Below are 18,086 nucleotides of genomic sequence, written 5' to 3' on the forward strand. Positions count from 1 at the left end.
ATTTAGCCAAAGGCAATTTTAAAGGCCCCGGATAAGCAATTTTATGTTCGATTTGTTGTGCATTTCTCGTGTTACCGCGGAGAATCAGAATATCATACTCATTTTGGGTCAAATCATATTTAAAGAATAATTTATTAGGGTCACTACTATCTGCATGGACCTCTTTTATATTATTCCAGGCTATCTTGGCACCTTTGATGTTTTTGAGCCAAATTTTATTATTGACGTGGCATTTAAAGTCAAAAACATCATTATATTCATACTTAGTCCGAGATAACAATGTAGTTTCGTCCTTTCCTGCTATTTGAACGCGACGTTAAAAGACACCATAAGAAACAAAAAACAGGTCCTGGCAACACTAAGAGATTGCATCATTCGTTGTTTTCGCGCTCAACGCACTTGACACGAAAAAATTTTTAAGCTAATTACTTAATTATTTTGATAGTAAGAAGGTTGAGGAAGGATCATACTTCTAAAGATAATAATGCCAAAAACACCGAGAAAGAATTTGGATAGTAAGATCCAAGAACTGGAGAAGAGATTAGAAAAATATAAGAACCGGGTAATGGCGGCGCCGCCGCAACCGCAACCCCAGTGTTTTAGAGGTGAGTGTTTAGTGTTTACACAATAAACAGTGCTTATCCAAATAGATTTAGACCTTTTTTGGATATATTTTCTAATCTTATCATGATCAGAGAATTTATTTTTTTCTCGAAAGTTTAATATTACACGTAACCTCTCCTTTTATTGGCATTATCGTGTGACGGTTTTGCGCTCTATCCGTAGGATGGAGATGGGTCGAATCTTTACAAAATTGACAAGACTACTTAGCATTATCGTGTGACGATTTTGCGCTCTATCCGTGGGATGGAGATGGGTCAAATCTTAACATGTTGTCAAAAGCCTAACCTAACTTTTTTCCAAAACGACTTCTTATCAGTCTAATAATATTTCAGCTCAGACACCAGAGCTGGAGATTATAGAAACAGACCCAGAGGCCCCAGAGCTAGAGGCTGACCCAGAGGCCCCAGAGCTAGAGGCTGACCCAGAAACTATGGACTCGGAGCCAATTAATGGTGATGAAAACGACTCGGAGGGGCTCGATCCCGAGATGTTACTAGCTCTGGGAGAGCCAACCAGTGGGGAGAGATTATATGGTGAAAAGGTAAATGAACAAATTTATATGACAATCAAGAATATCTTAATAGAGGGCCTCCCCAAACAAAATAAAGAAAAGATTATGGAATCTTTACTGGTCCCAAGCAATTGCAAATTGCTGGATGCCCCAAAATTGAATCTTCAACTTCTGGGACTTCTGAATAACCCATCTAAAACAAGGGATAAATTATTACAAGAGAGGCAGCAAGAGATGGGCTTGGCCCTCGCTAATATCTGCCAAGTGATACAACAATTATCGAGAAAGGACTTCGATAAGATGAATATTGTCAAGAAACTCAGCGACACGTCTCGAGTTCTGAGTAACTTGCATTTTCAATATACTGAAATTCGGAGAAGACTGATAAGCCCTTATTTGGACAAGAATTTAACCGAGAGTTTAAAAGAAAACAAGAGAGACGAATACTTGTATGCAAACCTTGACGATTCACTCAAGTCATTTTCAGCAATCAAAAGAGCATCTAGTGTTCTTAAACCCAAGGGAAACATGCAAGCCAAGACTTTGCAGTCAAAAAACTTTCAAGCTCCTCCACGCCGTCCGATCCCAAACCAGGCCCATCCTCCCAGAGGATCGTTCCGGGGAGGAACCCAGCATCGCTATCAACCCCGTCACCCCTACAAGCCTCAAGAGAACAGACATGCGGGACCATCACTGAGGGGCCGTGCCAAGTATCCCTAGACTCAGAGGTACCTTTTGCTGCTAGACTGTATTATTATAAAGAATGTTGGGCAAAAATTGCGCAAGACCCCACTATTTTAGAATGGATAACAGGGTATAAGATCCCTTTTACATGTTTACCTTTTCAAAATAATTGTCCACAAAATAATAATTTCAATCAATCTGATCAGGAGATATTGACTACTGAGATAGCTAAATTATTAAAACTGGGGGTTATATCTAAATGTAAATCTACTAAGGGACAATTCTTATCTCGTATTTTTACTATTCCTAAGAAAGACGGTACTCATCGATTTATACTCAATTTAAAAGAGCTGAACTTCTATATTGAAGTGTGTCATTTTAAATTAGAAGATATTCGAACTTTATGTAAATTATTAACACAGGGTGACTTCATGTGTACCATAGATTTAAAAAATGCATACTACTTATGTCCAATACATCCATCACACAAAAAGTATTTGAGGTTCCAATTTAATGGTGTGCTATATGAATACAATTGCTTGCCTTTTGGTTTGAGCACTGCGCCATTTGTATTTACTAAGCTGCTAAAGCCAATAATAGGGTATCTCAGGGAAAAAGGGATCCGTTTAGTGATCTATCTTGATGATATGATTTGTCTCGGTTCATCTTACAATGAATGTGTCAACAATATGAAAGTCTTAAATGATAATTTAATGTGTTTAGGTTTTATCATAAATAATGAAAAGAGTAATTTTACTCCATCTAATATCACAGATTTTTTGGGTTTTAAAATAAACTCTATTCGGATGACTTTAGCTCCAACAAATAATAAACGGGAACGACTATTGATAATGATTAGAAAATATTTAAATTTAGGTCATTGCTCAGTTAGAGACTTTGCAAAAATGTTAGGAAATTTAGTTTCAGTATGCATGGCAATATCTTATGGTTTTGTTTATACAAAAAATTTAGAAAGAACCAAATTTATGGCTTTGGAACGGTCGGGGGGTAATTATGACAGCATTATGACAATTAGCCAAGATGCTAAAGCAGATCTCAGGTGGTGGAAGGACAATATTATGACTGGATTGTGTCACATAAAGCAGTACATTTTTGCATTAGAGATTTTCTCAGATGCATCCTTATCTGGTTGGGGTGCAGTTTGCAAGGGAAAGACAGCTAAGGGAAATTGGTCAGTAGGAGAAAAAGAAAATCACATTAATTATCTTGAACTAATGGCAGCATATTTTGCATTACGATGTTTTGCTAGCGATCAGAGCCAGTGTGAGATTTTATTAAGGATAGATAATACTACGGCCATCTCTTATATAAATAGAATGGGTTCGGTTCAATTTCCTCAATTAAATAACCTTGCAAAGCAGATTTGGAAATGGTGTGAAGTAAGAGATCTGTGGATTTATGCTTCTTATATTAAATCCAAAGATAATTTGGAGGCAGATTATGAATCACGGAGTTCAAACTTAGATATAGAATGGGAGTTATCGGAAGAAGTTTTTCAAAAGATAGTGGGAACATTAGGTTATCCTACTATAGACCTGTTTGCTTCTCGGGTAAATAAAAAATGTGATAAATACATTTCCTGGCACAGAGATCCATTTGCCTGGAACATTGATGCCTTTACAGTGCAATGGGGGGAATTTTTTTACGCATTCCCTCCATTCTCATTAATTTTAAAAGTATTACGTAAGATTAAGACTGATAAGGCAACTGGAATTTTAATATTTCCAGTGTGGCCCACTCAAGCTTGGTACCCACTATTAAAATCTCTGACTGTCTCGAAAGTACTTAAATTTGGTCCATCTGAAGATTTATTAATGTCTCCTTGCAGGTCACCACATCCCTTACATGCTCAACTTATCCTGGGGGCCTGTGTATTATCAGGGAATCAATGAAGAGGAGAATGATACCTAATGATGCAATTGATGTTATGATAGCATCCCTAGCAAAGAATAGCCTAAGACAATATGATTCTTGTTTACGTCAGTGGTGGCAATTCTGTAAATCTCATAATGAAGATTTAGTGAGCATTTCTGTACCCAAGATTATATCATATTTAATGTTAATATTTAAGAAGGGAGCTTCATACCAGACTTTGAATTGCCACCGATCAGCTCTATCTTTAATTATAGGTAGTAATTTAGGCAATGATGATAGAATAAAACGCTGGTTTAAGGGAGTTTATAAACTTCGACCATGCATACCTAGATATTCAAGTACATGGGATCCAGCCACTGTTCTGTCTTACCTAAAACATTGGTTTCCTTTAGAGACTCTAGATTTAAGAAAACTGACATTAAAATCTGCTATGTTATTGGCCTTAACCACTGGCCAGAGAGTGCAGACCCTATCTCTTATTAAATTTAATAACATTATACACAGAGAAGAGGGCATTGATATTATTTTAACGGATATTCAAAAGACATCGGCGCCGGGGCGATTTATGAATAAATTGTCTCTACCATTTTTTATCAATAACCCAGATATTTGCCCAGCAAAGACCCTTTTACAGTATTTAAAGGTAACAAATGGATTAAGACGGAACAGTAACTGCGTAAGATTGTTTCTTACGGTAAAAAGTCCTCATAAACCAGCTTCGACACAAACAATAAGTAGATGGCTCAAATCAGTAATGAAAGTCAGTGGTATAGATGTCAATAAGTTTACATCACACTCGACTCGTCACGCCGCGTCATCGCAGGCACACCGGGCAGGTCTTACAACAGACAGTATCCTAAGAGCTGTTGGGTGGTCTAGTAGATCGACTACTTTTGCGAGGCACTATAACAGACCTCTCATTAGCGATGATAATGCGCAAGATCTTTTTGCCAGATCTGTGGTATTGCCTAGCACCTAAGTAATTATTATAATGTTGAGATAGTAATGAAGAATGTGATCTATCAAAGACTGTTTATTACCTAACTAGGTGTTATACTAAAATAAGGTTTAAATTGTAACATGATTATTCTATTTTTTGTTAAATTTTGAAGAAGAGTTTTAGTTTTTTAATTATTGGAGAATAAATATTCAAATTGATCTAGATATCTAAATGTTTATTTTCTTCTCTAAACATCTACATTGTTATCTCGGACTAAGTATGAATATAATGATAGGATTAAACGAACTTACCTGAAGTGAAGTTCTATCCTGATTATATGAAGTACTTAGTCCGAGATAAGGGAGCTTCCCGCCCCCCTCTCGGATAGTTACTTTTGACTATCCCCCCTACTAATCTAAGGGATATGCTATGCTATGATAACTCTAAACGTAATGATGCAATCTCTTAGTGTTGCCAGGACCTGTTTTTTGTTTCTTATGGTGTCTTTTAACGTCGCGTTCAAATAGCAGGAAAGGACGAAACTACATTGTTATCTCGGACTAAGTACTTCATATAATCAGGATAGAACTTCACTTCAGGTAAGTTCGTTTAATCCTATCATTATTTGTCACATTTCGAACTGAATATGGTTCTCCTTCATTTTTAGCCCATCTGGCTAATAGACGCCATTCGTCTGGAGTATAGATGGCTTTGGGTTGAGAAGTACGCTCTATCACAGAATGGACACTATCGCCTTCATTTTGCGTATGGCCCTTTTGTAAAAAGCGATGTGTTATCGAAACATTAAACTTTTTTGCCGCAAATACATATAAGGAATATACGATGCGATTACGATTCTGGCCAGCACAATTGTCTGACCAAAAACGGAACTCTTTGACTCCTTCTTCTACATAAGCTTGTATAAAATTTAACAAGCAACTACTAACCTCGTTAGCTCCACGTTTTGCAACAGTTTCGTCCCACATGTAACAAACTGCCTTCTTTTTACCCATATCAAATACAGTGAAATTAAAACATGACAGTTTTCTCTTATAGTAAAAGACATTGATATCTCCATGTGGACACGAGAGAACCTTCTGAAAATCAAACACAGCAGTCACAACTTTTCCGTTAGATTCTACAGCTGTTTTTTTATCTTGACTTTTCATATTTCTCGCAATTTTTTTATTTCTTTCATGTTGTTCGAAAGCTACTTTTTCTTGTTCTGTAGCATTTTTTTTCTGTCGAAATATATGACACTCATCGCATTGGTCCTTTTTAGGAATGTGAAATCCTAAGTTAAAGTTTGAGTTTACGATATCACGATATTGTCGTTCTTTAGAAGCCTTGCATGTATATTTATCAGCGTCAAACCATTCAAGGTACAGTTTATGCATCTTGGCGATACTCAGTTCTCCTGGTAAATAGAGCTTTTGACTGCTCTTGCGAGTGTAATGTGATTCAACAGGAGTGAATGCACGCACATGATCACATACACTTTGTATCATGGAATCCGTCAATATAGTTTTGTGGTTGTCATGGCGGCCTCGTTGGTCTTCTTCTATAATTGTACTTCCATCATACTTTTTCCATGCCGTCTTCAAAATTCTGGTAGTAACTGCAAGTGTGTTGATAAACATTGTTTGACATACTTCTATCTTTTCACAGTGAGATTGCACATTCACATTCGAATCAGAAGTCAATGGGAGATAGTACTTGTAAGTAAATTTCCTGTTATTTGGAGTATCTTTATTAAGACATCTTTTCTTTTTCATTTTGTCGGAGTACTTAATGATGAAATTCCACTGCTTTGCTCTATCTCCAAGCTGCCAAAATTTTGAGAAGCAATCTATTCTTTGCTGATGAGATATTTTATCCGCACACTTGGATCGGCATTTGCATGTTGGTCCCAATATTTTTTCATTCATTACTTTGCCACTTTTAGTTACATATTTTTGACCTAAGTTCTTAAGGCATTTACGTTTGACATCCGACCATTCCTTTTGGTTTCTTTGGCGTTTTTTAGTTGTTCTAGGGCTAATATTGCATGCGGCTGGTGAGCTGGGGCTATCTACTAAGGAAGGCGAAAAAGCAGAAAAATTGATGTCGTGATGAGGACAAAATTCGTCGTTACAGGTGGAATGAACATTCAGAGGTGGTGGTATTGGTGTTGGAATTGACAATTCCCTGTTACAGGGAGTAGATTGAGAGTCATAAACCAACTCTTCAACTTCCACCATGGGTGAACACTCAAAACTAGGGGGCACCTCCAAAGAAAACGGCGTAAGTTCGTTACAATCAACTTCCTGGATAGATCCTGAGCTTTCGTTGCATTCATCATCAATATTTTCCCATATTCCACTTAACTGTAAACTTATTTCTTCAGCGCCAGGAGGCAATGGTGAACATTTTCCATGTTCTTCTACAATTGCAACTGAAAATATATAAAAATATATATAGATAGCAAAATTAACAAAATAAATCTTATTAGTTTTTAACAGTAGGCTTTTTTATACAGTTAAGATCATAAAAAGTAGTATTTTATTAATAAATGTTGGATATTTTGAGACGAATAACGTCTTAACTAATATTTTGTCCCAATAAAAAGTTCTAAATCAACATAGGACATAAAAATTAAAGTATCATTTCCACAGAATAACGTCCTACATAGACATAGAACGCTTAAAATTTTAGTATAAGTCACAGAAAAACGTCGCATTTTAATATGGGTAAGGCCGCGAATTTTAACCAATGTGACATAGAAATAACATAAAAAAAATACGTGGCGTTACCATAAAACGTAACGCAATTTTTATAAAGCCTAGATCAAACTGGTAAAAATTCCCATTAGATAACGTATGTATGAAAAAAAAATACATGTCATATAATAAAGTGAAGTTTTTAGTTTTACTAGAACTTTCTGACGATACTGATCTTAAATCTGTCCTATATGAGATCTATAGAGCTAAACATGAGAATGTGGAAGTAGAAGTACCCTCTAGTTGACGAACATCTTTCCAAAAGTGTATCTTTACATGCCTCTCTAACACTGACAATAAGGTGCACATTTATAAGCATAACGAATTTGGATGTGTTTTTTTTTTATTCGACTGGATGGCAAACGATCAAATGAGTAAGAGATCACCACCGCCCATAAAAATCTGCAACGCCAGGGGTATTGCAGACGCGTTGCCAACCTAGAGGCCTATGATGGGATACCTCACGTGCCAGTAATTTCACCGGCTGTCTTACTCACCACGCTGAAACACAACAGTGCAAGCACTGCTGCTTCACGGCAGGATTAGCGAGGAAGATGGTAGTAGCAATCCGGGCGGACCTTGCACAAGGTCCTACCACCTAGTTGTGAGCATGCTTGTGACTTCGACTGTACAAGCTATTAAATACCTCAAAGAAATGGCCAAAACCCTAAATCACAGGTTTTACCAATTTAGGAAGTAGTATCTTAGTTAAGTGGACAATGTAAAAAGATGTTTTTGGAAATAAATTATTATGATTATTAAGTTTAGGTAACAAATGAACTAATGAATCTCTCCGTTTGTCTCTCACTTTAAATACGCTATGCATGTAGCAGGACGTGAACACAGAACTCGCCACAATTCTCTTGTGCCGATCCCTGCACCTACAGATTAAAATTTATTTAACTTCAAAATATCCATCTAACTAACTTACTATGCGTGCAGTCATTGGAAACCTAATAATAAACTGGTGTAAGTTAGAATTTTTCTGTGTGAACTTCCCTTTACCACATTTTTTCGTTACGTTATGTACAAAATACGTAGCATTTTGTAAAAATGTAACGTAATCGTAACGAAAGTGTAACGTATTTTATACAAAAAATCGTTTATCATGGTGAATAACGACATTTTGAACATAATAACACATGCCACTTACATGGAAAAGATTACCCTATAGTATGAAAAAACAACCAGTTAAAAATAATCACTACTTACCCTTAAAATCGAACAAGCACTTTCGACGTTTTTTCGAAAAAAAACCGCCGCGTCACTTTTGATGGCTGTTTGTCAACAAACTGATGAGATTTATTTATCTCATCGATGTTGCCCTATTAGAGTATTAGTTGCCAGTGTACAAAAACAATTTTTTACCGGGAATTGGCGTTAAAGGTAGCTTAATTAAGCGTCACCTAAGTATTCGTAACGAAACGTGGTTTTTTGGCACGTGAAAAGAAATAAATATAAAACATGAAAATTATTTGATTATCATGATTCCGCAATCGGTAGGACTATCGTTATATCATAAAATTTTGTTTAAACAAAATCATGATCATGAGAAGTTAAATAGCATGAAAATAATAAGGTATTAAGTACTCATGGTCAAAAAAATAGTCAATTTTCGTTACGTTTTGGACGGTAATATATTTTTATTATTTTTTAAAAGGGTTTAAATCAATTATCTCATTTGCGACCTTGAGAGTTGATATCGTGTCATATAATAAAAAAAAATAAACCTCTAGGTGTTATCAGTTTTTTTTATCAGCGTTCCAAATTTGAAACGTCCAAATTGGTCAAAATTCGCGGCCTTACCCATATAGTACTTCAAAAAATTAAAATTACGTATTCATTTCATAGTTGAATAAAATATAACATAACAAAAACATGAAAAAAAAACCATATTTTTTCATGAAAAACAAACATTCTTAATGTTCCATCAAATAAAGTCTTATATAATTATCGGTCGCCATTAAGCTATGATTCGCAACAGCACTACGAAAATAACTACTTGTTTTTATTTTTTATTATAATCATGTTTCTTATGAAATATATTAACTTAAAAAAGACACTTACCAGCATTTAAGCTTGCCCTCGCGGTAACTGAAGATGTTGTTGAAAGTGTAACTCTGGATTCAGGCAAGTTTATATCATTTTGAAGCATATTGAGAATTTTACGAGACCTCGACATTTTAAAGCTATGTTAATTGTAATGCTAGATGCAATATTTGAGATTTCAACCATTGAACGTAACTATTATTGGGCAAAGCGTAAGCATACAACCAATTTCCAAGCGACAAAAGCTGAACTGACGATCGGACGCAGGCGCGCGCGCCGCCCGCGCACCCCGCGGGGTCGTAGCTAAATGTCGGACGTTATTTTTCGGAGTGATCATCAGAAAGGACGTTATTCGATTTTATATCTCCGGAACCAAATAAGATATGAAAATTTTAAAAACACGTACATATAAAGCATGGTTTCTACACCAAAATTACGTATTTATCTCATTTTTGTTCTAAAGTCACATTGAACTTTATTCTTCGGATACGTCGAAACAGTTTATCTTAATTATTCACACTGCAGAATTTAAAACAAATTAGGTTCATAATAACTAGTAAATTACACTATTAGTGATATTACTTTAAGTTAGCTACACTACAGAGTTCTAGCCCACTGGACTTGTTTTCTACTTTTTAGTATATTTGAATGCAGTCGGGTTTTTAAATTTATTGTTTTTAATGTATGAATGTTTCTTTATGAGTGTTTTTAATATATGAAAACAGATCTTCATATGTCTTATAGTTTCAGACTTTCCCATAATGACCGATCTAAATGAGCCTCCATCGAAAAAAAGATGAATGGCCCTGGTTTACCTACCTTTGTGAATTCGGTTGAGAAAAATATAAAATAATATGGACTGACTTGTGGTAAGAGATCCCGTCGGCCTTTCTGGCGTTTCGGGTGTTATTTACACATTTTTTGAACACGCGAGACGGGATTTTTTTGCATAATTTCTGTTCGAATATCTCGTGTCACGGACGTCAACAAACTAAAGTGCGGTTGTTCACCAAATCGCGTTGTGAACCGTTTTCGTGCGCCGTTTTACTCTATGAAACAAAGACGTTTTTTTTATTCGACTGGTTGGCAAACAAGCAAGTGGGTCTCCTGATGGTAAGAGATCACCACCGCCCATAGATACCTGCAACACCAGGGGGATTGCTGATGCGTTGCCAACCTAGAGCCTAAGATGGGATACCTCAAGTGCCACTAATTTCGCCGGCTGTCTTACTCTCCACTTAGTCTATAGACAGATGTCGATGTGTAGGTGTCACGTTGGCGTCACGTGGGCGGCGGTGATCACTTACCATCAGGTGATCCGCATGCTCGTTTGCCAGCTATTTGAGATAAAAAAACACAATGTAATTTTTAGGAATTAAGAGCGAATTACCGTTAGGACCTAATGGTATTACGCGAACTCCTCATACATGTGCGAATCCGACTCACCAGTTATTACTAGTCAATAATCTTCGGTTGGTCTCTGTCACTAATTAGCTGCCGTTATTTCTGCTTACCACTGGATGACAGACGAAATGCTTCCATCTTACATAGTATCTGCTTTAAAAACACCTCAAATACATGGAAAGTTAGAACAATTCAAGACTACCCGAGCGTAAGGCAAGTGATCAAGTGGGTGTAAAGAAAAGTCGGTTAAGCGAAAAATTATGTATTAAACTCGTACTTAGAGTCACTGGTTTAAAACAAACTGGCAAATAAGAAAGGCCATTAGTGCAGTCACTAAGACCCGTTAAGCTGTTCTCGAGCGGAGCCGCCGGCGAGAGCTCGGGCCGTTTGCTCGGCGACATAAATATTCAGCTGCTGTGACGTCAGGAACCCTTTCGGGGCTAAGTAAAGGTATAAGGAGATAAAAGTGCATAGATGACGTATTCAACCGGTTTGCCGCGGCACACCAGTATGCCGCGTGCACTTTCAGGTGTGCCGCGATTGCCGCGAAGTGTATGCTGCATTGAAATCATGAATAACTATTTTAATGAGAAAATAGTAAGAAAACAACTGTCGTATGACTTGTGCGATTCGAGTTGTCAGGTTGTTATGCTAATGGAGCGGAAGGAATGGCCGGGTGGGTGGAACGTTCTACGCGCCAGTCTGACTCAAGTCTGTACTGGTGTGCCGTGAACCTATGATGAACGAAAAGTGTGCCGTTAAAACCAAAAGGTTGAAAACGCCTGGTATAGATATAGATCAAGAGGGTTTCGCGCTTGGCCAATATTAAGGACGATCCTGTACATTTACGATTCTTAGGGGCTGTTACACCATCCATTGATTAGTGTTAACAGACGGTTAAATGTGATGCCGTCTCCGTCTATTCGAACAAAACAAATAGAGACGGCATCAAATTATCTATTTATGTAGTCTTATGTATAGTATTAAAACTGTGTAGTATATCTTTGTAGCGGTCCGAGGGTCACCAACGGTGCTGGCTGAAAATCAGCGCTGGGGTGTTTATTATTAACGCTTCAGCATTATGCTGAGCCAGTGTCCTATTCACAACCGCAATGACACATACTTTCCTACGTGTTGTCTATTTGTACTTAATACTATTGTTGTGTCTTGTGTTGTGAATAAATGTATTTTCTTTCTTTCTTTCTTTCTTTTTATTTAACCGTCTGTTAACACTAATCAATGGATGGTGAAACAGCCCCTTAATATTATTATACAGAAATAACAAATTCATATAGAGCTAGCAACGTTGCATCTTTGTTAGTTTTTCTCGATTATTCCATAAAAATTGAATGGAAATGAAAAATGTAGTGTATAAGAATTGTTCTTAATATATAAGTTAATGTGTCTACTGCAATAATTATTCGTGATAAATTTTTATTTTCTTTAAAACGAACATATTTTAATATATATTAACGGTTTTTAAATAAAAAGTTGGAAAACCCTCGACTTTGTTACTTCAAAGATATCAATATCTCAAAAACGGCGGCTAGAAAACCTGCTTTCAAATAAAAAAAAACTGCATTCAAATTGATCCACCCGTTTAAGAGCTATGGAGCCACAGACAGAAAGACAGACACTCATACCCTCTTTTTGCGTCGGGGGTTAAAAATAAAAATCTATCGTGAATAATTTATTGCAGTAGATACATTAACTACTTTGTTGGTTTCAATAAGCCAGGGTCCAGTCCAACTGATGCAGTAGCCAGAAAAGTTGTATTTCTTGGCTCTTAACTGAGAAACTTAATGATTAACCGCCTGAGGACTACGTATTAAAGAACCAGTTTGCTTTTAATACAATTGTAGAGCAAACAACAAAGAACAAGAAATTAAAACCATTGTTTATCTCAGAAGCCGTGAAATGCGAAAACAATTAACGATTAAGAGTCCGCAGCAAGTAGCGCTCAACTCCGCGTTGAGATCACGCGCTAACGCTTTAAAATGTTGTTGTTTCACCTAGAGTAAGACAGGGCGCTAGAAAGAAAGCAAGAGCGCGCTAGCGGGAAGGCGGAGCTAGAGACATGTCACAGTAACAATATTGCAGTAAAATATCTTCATACAATGGTGAAATTATTGCAGTATCTAAGTAGAATATAACAGTAGAACATCTCCAGACCAAGATTATAATATATACAGCGCGGGAGGGCAGCTACCGGCTAGGATATTATTTGGCGTTCCAAAAACGTAAATGTACATTACACTACACATTACGCTGTAAAACTTTTTTACTGCCCATGGTGAGTACACAATTTTACGTCTTCACCTTGCCAGAAAGTGGGTTTTACCATACGCATAGCGGGCGGTAAAACTCACATTATGGCCAGGTGTGGCGTAATAGTACATTATGTCTTAAGGGCGGTTAATAAGAAATTACGAACGAGAGTATTAGAAGCTCAAAGTCAAAGACTGAGGACTAGGTCGATGTTCATAATTATAGTACCGCCCGTGCGACTTACAATGTTTTCATCACATTTGCGAGTAAAATTGTATATGTGTAAAAGAAAAATATTATTGTTACAAAAATTGCCGATACCGCTGGTGCAGTTCTTGGCAGCGCCAGCTACCAGCCGCCCTCCGCCTCCCGCAGCATGTGCCTGACATGCGTGCACGAGGTCCTCCTGCTAGTCGTGCAGAACCTGCGCGCGCAGCAGTATTAGTACGCGCAACAACTCATAACGCCAAAAAAAGGCCCTTAGGTTTTATTAAGGACTGCAACCAAGTTAGCCTGCAGCTTACGACACTGTTTACGAGCAAGTGTGATGAAATAGTATATTGTACAACAAAAGCATAAAACGAGCAATTTTACCCGAGACGTTCATATAGCCACCCGAGCCACGGCGAGGGTGGATAGAAACGTCGAGGGGAAAATGGGCTCAATGCTAGAGTTTTACACTCTGCTTTTCACTTCGCTTGCGAAGAAATGAAATAGCAATAGTAAAAATAAATGTTCACTTATTTTGTACCTTTTATTTTTCATGCTTTACTATATTAGTTTTATTGATTTATTTTCATCGATTTGATTGATTTTTAGGTGTAAAAAAATAAAAAATATGTAGAAACTCTTTTGTTTGTGGTTTCACACCTTGATTGCCTTGACCTTAGACGAAGATTCTACTTTATGCACTAGAGCATAAAAAGTTATTGTATGTTGCCTAGATGCAGCATGAACACGCACTTTACGAGCATGAGAAGTGAAATAGTCGATTGTACAACAAGAGCATAAAACGAGCCATTTTACGACGTTTACGATTTTAAGACGTTCGTTCCGGTACGGCGAGGGTGGATAGACACGTCGAGGGAAAAATGGGTTTAATGCTCGAGTTTTACACTGCTTTTTACTTCGATTAATTCGAGGAAATAGCAACAGTGGAAACAATGGTTCACTTACTATGTTTCTTTTATTTTTCATGAATTACTATATACATAATTCTATTTTTTATTTTATTGATTTATTTTGATTGATTTGGTTAATTTTTAGTTTTATATAAATAAATAAAAAAGTTAAAAACTTTCTGTTTGTGGCTGGTTGACACCTGATTAGCTTGGTCTTAGACAAAGATTTTATTTTATGCACTAGAGCATAAAAAGTCATTTTATGTCGCTTAATCTCAGCATAAAAACGAACTTTACGAGCATGAGAAGTGAAAAGTATAATATCTATAGACTACAACATCAACTTGATTGGACACATTGAAGATTGGGTGTATTGAATAAAATAAAAAAAGTCATACAATATTGTGTTTTATTTTTTAATACATACAAGTATGAAAATTCGCTTATTTTTAAGAACTCTCTCGTATCGGTAACTTTCTAGGTAGACGCGGATCTATAATTTCAGGTAGTATGCATTCCATGTAAAATTTTCTCAATTTATTTAATATGCTCTCCCAGAATCCTGTATCCTTTTCGATTTTTTCGAATAATATGCCTTTTGGAGTCCACACCACGAAGATACAGTATCTTTTTTTTGTAATATTTAACTGACCTTGTACTTGATAAAAGTAGTTGTGATTTTGCTTCAGTTTTATTTTCTGAGGATCACTTTCGTCCAACACACAGAAAGTAATTTTTTTCTTTAAAATAGCTTCTGTTGGCGTCATATTTGCCGCCGAAGCTGGGCATTTGATCTCCACAATTGTTTCTTCGTCTATGACTCCGTCGGGACTCGCGCCTAAATACTGGTGTTCCTCGAGGATGTATAACCCACAAGGTGATACTTGCACTCCTAGTGCAGCTTCAGTCTCTTTTAAAGCGATGGGCTCATTCTCATTGCCGTATCTAGTAGCATCGCTACCTTTAAAATTGCTATATAAGAGTGTTTTTATAATATTTTTACACGACGTGGCAGCTCTTCTCTTACATATTTGACCAAACACTGACGCAGTAAGGCGTATTTTTCGTTGTTTGATCCATTCAGGGTTCGTTGCCTGCCCAACGGTATCTTTTTGGATATTTTCAAGTTCTATTTTACTTTTTGAAAAGTCTGCTAAGAGTGCTTGTTTTCTTTTTTCGTAGTGCTCAACTTCCATATCTGGTTCTTTTTCGATATCACCGTAATGTTCATCGGGTCCTGCGATACGTTTTCTTCGTTTTGATTTTTTGTCTTGGCTTGATTTTCTTTTCGCCTTTTCTGCCTGCCTCTTCTCATACTTCTGCGTGTAAGTCCCCAGTTCTTCATTTTTTGTTAATACTTTACTCATGGTTGCTACAAGACTCCCGGTGTTTCTTTTTGTAGCAGCTGCGTAGCAACGGGACTCATAAGATCCACGAAGGGAGTAATTTATTCGTTTGCCTCCTATAAATTTTGCGATTAGTGCATTAAACTGCTCAACAATATTGTTTGTTTGCCCCATAAGGAGACTTTCGGCATTGTTTAAAATAGGACTTATAGCGGTGTATATGTCATACCACAAGCCACAATCTTTCATTTGGCCTATGAAGTTTTCTTCGCCTGGTTTCGGGCCATTACAAAAATATGTTTTGCAGTTGGCATGCTCACCAAAAACGTGGCAAGGCCCGTTTCGTAGGTCTTTTTTTAATTCATTTACTTTCTCAGTAAAAGTTTTCCCTTCCATTTTCGAAGAAAAGTCTATTGCTCCTTTAATTGCCTTTCGTAGTCGCAATATGTTATCATTTAGGCATTTCCTCATGATAATAGGGACAGGTCCTTGTTTATTTTCAGTTTTTTTTGTCAAATTTCTCAATTTAGTGCAATAATTTCGTAATAAATGATTACTGCATTCTATTTTGTGTATAGCAGTGGAGTGGCCATATGGCAATGCTTCGTTTAAAGCACTCATGACACTGCTATCGCCATCACCAATAAGTTTGGTGTATTTCAAGCCATGCATATTTATGCTGCATTTAAAACCTTCTACTACACCGTCGGCTTCCATTGCTGTGGAGCTACCAGACCAGTTTTTAAAACATTTATGTTTCTTGACCTCAATCTTTTTATTACTTGCAACAGCGCATACAGAGCAATAAGAATTCCGTATTCCTAAAAAGAGAACCTTTTTAGTTTCATACCCAATAATGCACGCTACCCCGGATAATGAATTATAATTGCTGGTACGATATGATCTTTTTCCCCACGATGCGTCCGCTACTACTGTGATGTAGGGAACGCCATCAGCGTCTACGTTTCCTTTTTCAATTGCCATTTGTTTTTCTTCGAGTCCTGCCTCAAACATGCTCTTCAAAGAGATATCTTTTAAAACATCCCCAAGCAACAAATTCTCTTTCCCAAATGTTTTCTCCGCTATACATGGCATATCTAAATGAGCGCAAAGCTCATCTAATTGGGAAAAGCCACTACCCGAACATACGACTGCTTGAACAACATTTTTATTAATTTTAGACTCTAGTTTTTCATTATTAAATGCTTCTTTTTTGCCACACATTTTGCATTTGAAAAGAAAAGTTGACTGGAATCCGATTCTCGACTCCTTCACAAAATCCATATCTTTAAAGCTGCAATTAAATGGACTATGATCCACAGCCTTCATTTGTTCAAATAAATATTGAACATTGAAAATTCGTCGACCTGTCATTTTACGTACGACTTCCTCATTGCTATCATGATCAAGTTCAATTTGTAATGATGGTGTCGAGGACGGAGTACTCGGACTCAAATTTCTGAAAGGAAAAAAAAGTTACGTTATATTTATACCATGCAAGGTTAAATCAGAGTATACGGTGAAATAAAAATATTTGATACTGCATTATGAGGCGTACACTACTACAGAAAACTTCTAACGCCGGTGACGCTATGCAAAAAATACGTTTCGATTTTCGGTGCCATATTGTGCGCGCGACTACATTTTTAATACAAGCTTTTTGCTGACTGTACTTGCATTTTCATCCAAACTACTTTTCCGTACCAAATGTGGAAGAAGTGGGTCAAATTCAACTCGCAAGATTTTACCTGCACATACATTCATAGGTACATACATTGCAACTATTGCAAGGTAAAAGCTTGTAAAAATAATAATAAAAACACCAACCTGCTAAAATTTTGAAATTGAGGCGGAGGATCGGTATTGTTATCACTATCAGACTGCTCACTGGCATGCTCTCCGGTGCCAAGCGTACTGCACATGTAAAAAATACATACATAGTGAAATGACGTCAGTCGCCATTAGTCAAAGTAATAACAGAGACTACCAGAGGTAATACTTCGTTCGTAATACCTTACTTATCGCCCTTAATGAACAATGGGATATTATAGTGCTATGACCTGTATAAGTGAAATAACAGAAGTGCGGTGTACATCGATCAAGATAATAAACTGAAATCATCTTTAATAGCCGTGTCAATATAGGTACGAGTAGGTACTAGTCTCAGTGCAGTTGCAGTCAAGAGCGAAAATAAAACTACAAGTGAAAAACGTAAGTAGCTGTGAAATAAGTTTTTGGTAAAAAAAAAAATCTGTTCAAGCTTTTTTTTTTGCTGACTGTACTTTTGTCGACTTTACTAGCATTGTTACCTATTAAACTACATCATACGAAATTTCAAGTCGATGCCATTAACCGTTGAAGAATTCCGTCCTGCGGAGACGATCCTGGCCGGACTACCAGGATGTCAGCTACCAGATTATTGTATTGTCACGCAATTCACATAAGTATACCAAATTTCAAGTCAATTCGACCACTGAAACTGAG

General features: G+C 36.8%; 2 protein-coding genes across 3 annotated transcripts; one reads left to right on the forward strand and one right to left on the reverse strand.

The window, feature by feature from the left end:
• Window positions 1-256: 256 nt before the first annotated feature.
• On the forward strand, window positions 257-5,274 carry LOC141436970 (uncharacterized). Of its 2 annotated transcripts, XM_074100122.1 has the most exons (3): window positions 257-605; window positions 957-1,863; window positions 3,669-5,274. In XM_074100122.1, exons 1-2 carry the CDS (start codon window positions 485-487, stop codon window positions 1,853-1,855), a joined length of 1,020 nt encoding a protein of 339 aa, XP_073956223.1. In that variant the 5' UTR covers window positions 257-484; the 3' UTR covers window positions 1,856-1,863; window positions 3,669-5,274. The 2 variants fall into 2 exon arrangements, with proteins under 2 accessions (XP_073956223.1, XP_073956222.1); XM_074100121.1 differs by having other exon boundaries at window positions 957-5,274.
• LOC141437244 (uncharacterized) lies at window positions 5,246-6,295 on the reverse strand. The gene has a single exon (XM_074100498.1). The coding sequence runs from the start codon at window positions 6,293-6,295 to the stop codon at window positions 5,246-5,248; it is 1,050 nt and encodes a 349-aa protein (XP_073956599.1).
• Between the last annotated feature and the right edge of the window lie 11,791 nt (window positions 6,296-18,086).

This window comes from Choristoneura fumiferana, chromosome 17 (assembly GCF_025370935.1).
Source record: "Choristoneura fumiferana chromosome 17, NRCan_CFum_1, whole genome shotgun sequence".
In the NCBI taxonomy this organism is placed as follows: domain Eukaryota; kingdom Metazoa; phylum Arthropoda; class Insecta; order Lepidoptera; family Tortricidae; genus Choristoneura; species Choristoneura fumiferana.

Bases quoted from the DNA above. Each gene is read 5' to 3' on its own strand.
- LOC141437244 (XM_074100498.1), bottom strand. From the start codon at position 6,295: ATGTTTATCAACACACTTGCAGTTACTACCAGAATTTTGAAGACGGCA.
- LOC141436970 (XM_074100121.1), top strand. From the start codon at position 485: ATGCCAAAAACACCGAGAAAGAATTTGGATAGTAAGATCCAAGAACTG. The intron at 606-956 runs GTGAGTGTTTAG...ATAATATTTCAG, and splicing joins GCAACCCCAGTGTTTTAGAG to CTCAGACACCAGAGCTGGAG.